Genomic DNA, 3,391 nt, shown 5'->3' with positions numbered 1-3,391 from the left:
CTGAAGGGCAGCAGCATTGCATTCTTGTGTGATATTGACGCCAAGTATGAAATCATGGCTAAGCTGCAGATAATTGTGAGTGATATGAAACAAATAATTGAGACCTTTGACATGCAGACATTTGCTGCTGAGCTGAGGAGGTACATCTCATCTATCAACTTTAGACCTCACATTGAGGAACTAATGAGTCAGATTCCCACAGAGATTTTCAGTGACATAACAGATTATATTAGAAAAATTATTCAGGACATTGACATCGTAGGAAAGATAAATGCATTCTATGTTAAGATGAGAGAGCTGATAGTAAAGTTTGAGGCTGACAAAAAGGTCCAAGCCATCTTGGAAAAGGTTGTGGAGCTCATCAAGCAATTTAGAATTGAGGAAACCATCAGAGCTGTTGCCAATATGGTGAAGGACGCAGACATTCCTACCAAATTCATTCAAGTCTTCCAGGGTTCCATCAACAACTTGAAAACAACAGAGGTTAAGGATATGATTTCACAGTTCAATGTATATATTAGCATTATTGAGCAGAAATGTAAGTCATTTGAGTATAATGACTTTGTGGATCATGTCAATGAAATGATAGCTAAGTACACTACTCATGTGAATGACCTGATCAAGTCTCTTGAAATCCTTGAGAAACTTGAGGCAACAAGAGATTTTGCCAACTTGATCTTATCCTCTGTTAGGGTTCATGTGGAACAGCTTAGAGAAATTAAGATAGCAGAACTTGTGAAAATTGTGAAGGAATTCTTTGACGAGGTTGTGTTAAGTAATCTGAAGGGATTTGCTGAAGTTATAAAGCAGGAAATTGTAAAATTGGATGTCAATGTTGAAATGACCTCTTACCTGCAGTTAGCAAGAAAGTTCTATTCAGAGTTCATAACTATTGCCATGGACATGTGCACTAGTATGGTTGAAATCCTTAAGAAGGTGGCACCTCAGCAAAAAATTGTCAGTGAGATATTGCAGATCATGGAAGGGCTTATTACTGAACTGAAGAAAGCTGAGCTAAATATGCCATCCTTCACCATTCCTCTCACTGATCTTGTTATGCCTTCCATGAAGTTCAGCATCGATCAGCTACACCATTTTGAAATCCCATCACAGCTGGACATCCCTGAGTTTACTATCTTGGGTTTCCACACTGTGCAAGCCACCACTATCTCAACTAATGACATTAAACAGAGAATCATTGATTTGATTGATTTTGTTCTCAACTTTGAGATGAAGATGTTTGATATGGGTGCTTCATTTGGAGACCTGACTATGTACCTTCCTGCCCTGCCTGAGTTTTCACTTCCTGAGATTACAGTACCTGAGTTTTCCTTTCCCAGTCTTCCTCATGTTCCATCTGAGAAACTTGTTAATACTCTCCAACTCCCAACATTTTACCTGCCAGCCATTCCTAGTGGGATCATTATTCCAGGATTTGGTAAACTGACTTATGAGATAAAAGTCAACTCCCCCATCTACACTGTTAGGAATGCTGCTGAGGTCCAGAGGTCTCTTGATGTAGATGAGACTCCTCAGTTGATAGCTTTTATGACTTCCCAAGGCACCTCTCTCAGTTATGAAATCCTTAACTTTAACCTGGATTCCACTGCTCGTATTGCTGTTGCCAATGGGCCGCATGTTATTGCTGCTGAAAGCTTTAAGTTCACTCACAATTTTCTTGCGTTGGACCACCATGCATCTGTGACATTTTATGACTTCTCAGCCCAGGCTTCAGCCAAGACTATAGTAAAGGCCACCACAGCACCCTACAATGCTGAGCTTTTAAATGAAGCTTTCTTAGCTACCAAGGGTGGTTTATCTTCCACTATTGACACTTCCTTTAAACATACAGTCAACCTCCCCATCATGGGCCTCACTGGTGAGACATCTGTAACTCAAAAAGCTGTGGCACGCCAAGAAGGTGCCTCTATTACAATAACTGTTGGAAATCAGGGTTCTGCCACCTTCAACTCTCATGACAGTACCCACAAGAGTGACCTGCAAATCGTGGTCAATCCAAGTACAGTCAAAATGACCTTCCTTGGTGACACAGATACAGTCATTTTAAAGGTGAGACAGACCCTTAGTGCTGACTTTGTTATGTTCAGCAATTTAAAGTTTGATATTCGCTCTGAAGCAGAAGGCCCAACCATCAAAAACAGCCTTTTAGTGGGATCACTGAATGCCAATCTGCATGACATGAAGCTTGAGATGAAGGCAACCCATAGCACAGATTTAATTGGTATTGTCAATGGAGCCCTATACAATGTGATTGATGTTGTTCTCTGTCCTAGAGAAATTATGTTCGGCTTTCAAAATAAGGGAAACACCAAGGTCAGTTTCTATGATGCTCTTACTGCCAAAATTGATCTGCAGAATGATTACACTGCAACCTTCAGGCCTGACAAGCAACATATGAACACTGTCACTCTGGCCCGTTTTAATCAGTACAAACTTTTCTGGAACTTCACTGCAGAGAACAATGAGAGAGAGGCTGCCATCCTTACTGCTGTAAAAGGGGAAGCAAACTTTGATTTCCTGACTACGCCTCTCAGCATTCCTGAAATTGAAATTCCATTTGTTGACTTACGCACTCCAGCTATTAGTGATCTTGACTTGTATGACCAAACAGGACTGAAACACATTTTGACTACCACTCAGCAGACTGTTGATGTTGACACCAAGATTGTTTATCAGAAGAGCCAAGCTCCCCGCTTGGTTGATGTGATGGGTGTAATCGACATTCCATCTGTGGGGAACCTGATCACTGAACTGTCTTTCAAGTCTGGCATTATTAATCTGAATGTCAATGCTGGAATGTATGCTGAGGATGATCTTGTCTTCCGTCTGGGAGCTACCACAGCCTCTGTGTTTGAAGGTCTAAAATCCAAACTTGATGCCACCACCAGTTTGACCGTGAAGAGAGGAATAAAGTTGGCCAATTCCCTGTCCCTTGAAAATCATCACATGGAAGGCACTCATGACAGCCACATTAGTATGAATACTGAGACTTTTGATACTGCTATCTCTGTGGCCACTGTTGCAAAGATTGCTCTCCCTATACTCAATCTGGAAGCCAACCAAAATCTGGTTGCAGACACAAAAACCAAACCAAATGCTGTCTCCACCTTGAGGATGAAGGGTGATTTCAACGTCCCTGTAATCAAGGCTGTTGGAAAGGCTGAGGTAGACCACACTCTGAAGATGGAAGGAACCTTTGAGTTTGTTTCTATGGAGGCATCTACTAGGGCAAACATGGATGGCACAGTGCTTGAAGACTGTTTAGTTTTGGGAGTCCTAGATAATGAGGTTAATCTCTATCTGAATAATGTTGGCCTACACTCCACCTTCAAGGTTATTGCTGATTCCAAGCTTAACTCTGGCACCACAA

General features: G+C 41.5%; 1 protein-coding gene across 1 annotated transcript in view; it reads left to right on the top strand.

The window, feature by feature from the left end:
* The window catches only part of apobb.1 (apolipoprotein Bb, tandem duplicate 1), a gene marked incomplete at its 3' end in the record, with an annotated part of 29,018 nt that extends 25,631 nt beyond the window's left edge, over nt 1–3,387 (top strand). The window contains exon 22 of the mRNA XM_035679156.1: nt 7–3,387. Within this exon, the coding sequence (XP_035535049.1) occupies nt 7–3,387 (3,381 nt within the window). The remainder of the gene's footprint in view (nt 1–6) is intronic.
* Between the last annotated feature and the right edge of the window lie 4 nt (nt 3,388–3,391).

This window comes from Morone saxatilis, unplaced genomic scaffold (genome assembly GCF_004916995.1).
Source record: "Morone saxatilis isolate NCDOM2014 unplaced genomic scaffold, NCSU_SB_2.0 Contig7, whole genome shotgun sequence".
Taxonomy (NCBI): domain Eukaryota; kingdom Metazoa; phylum Chordata; class Actinopteri; family Moronidae; genus Morone; species Morone saxatilis.
This window is presented reverse-complemented; position numbering and strand designations above follow the sequence as displayed.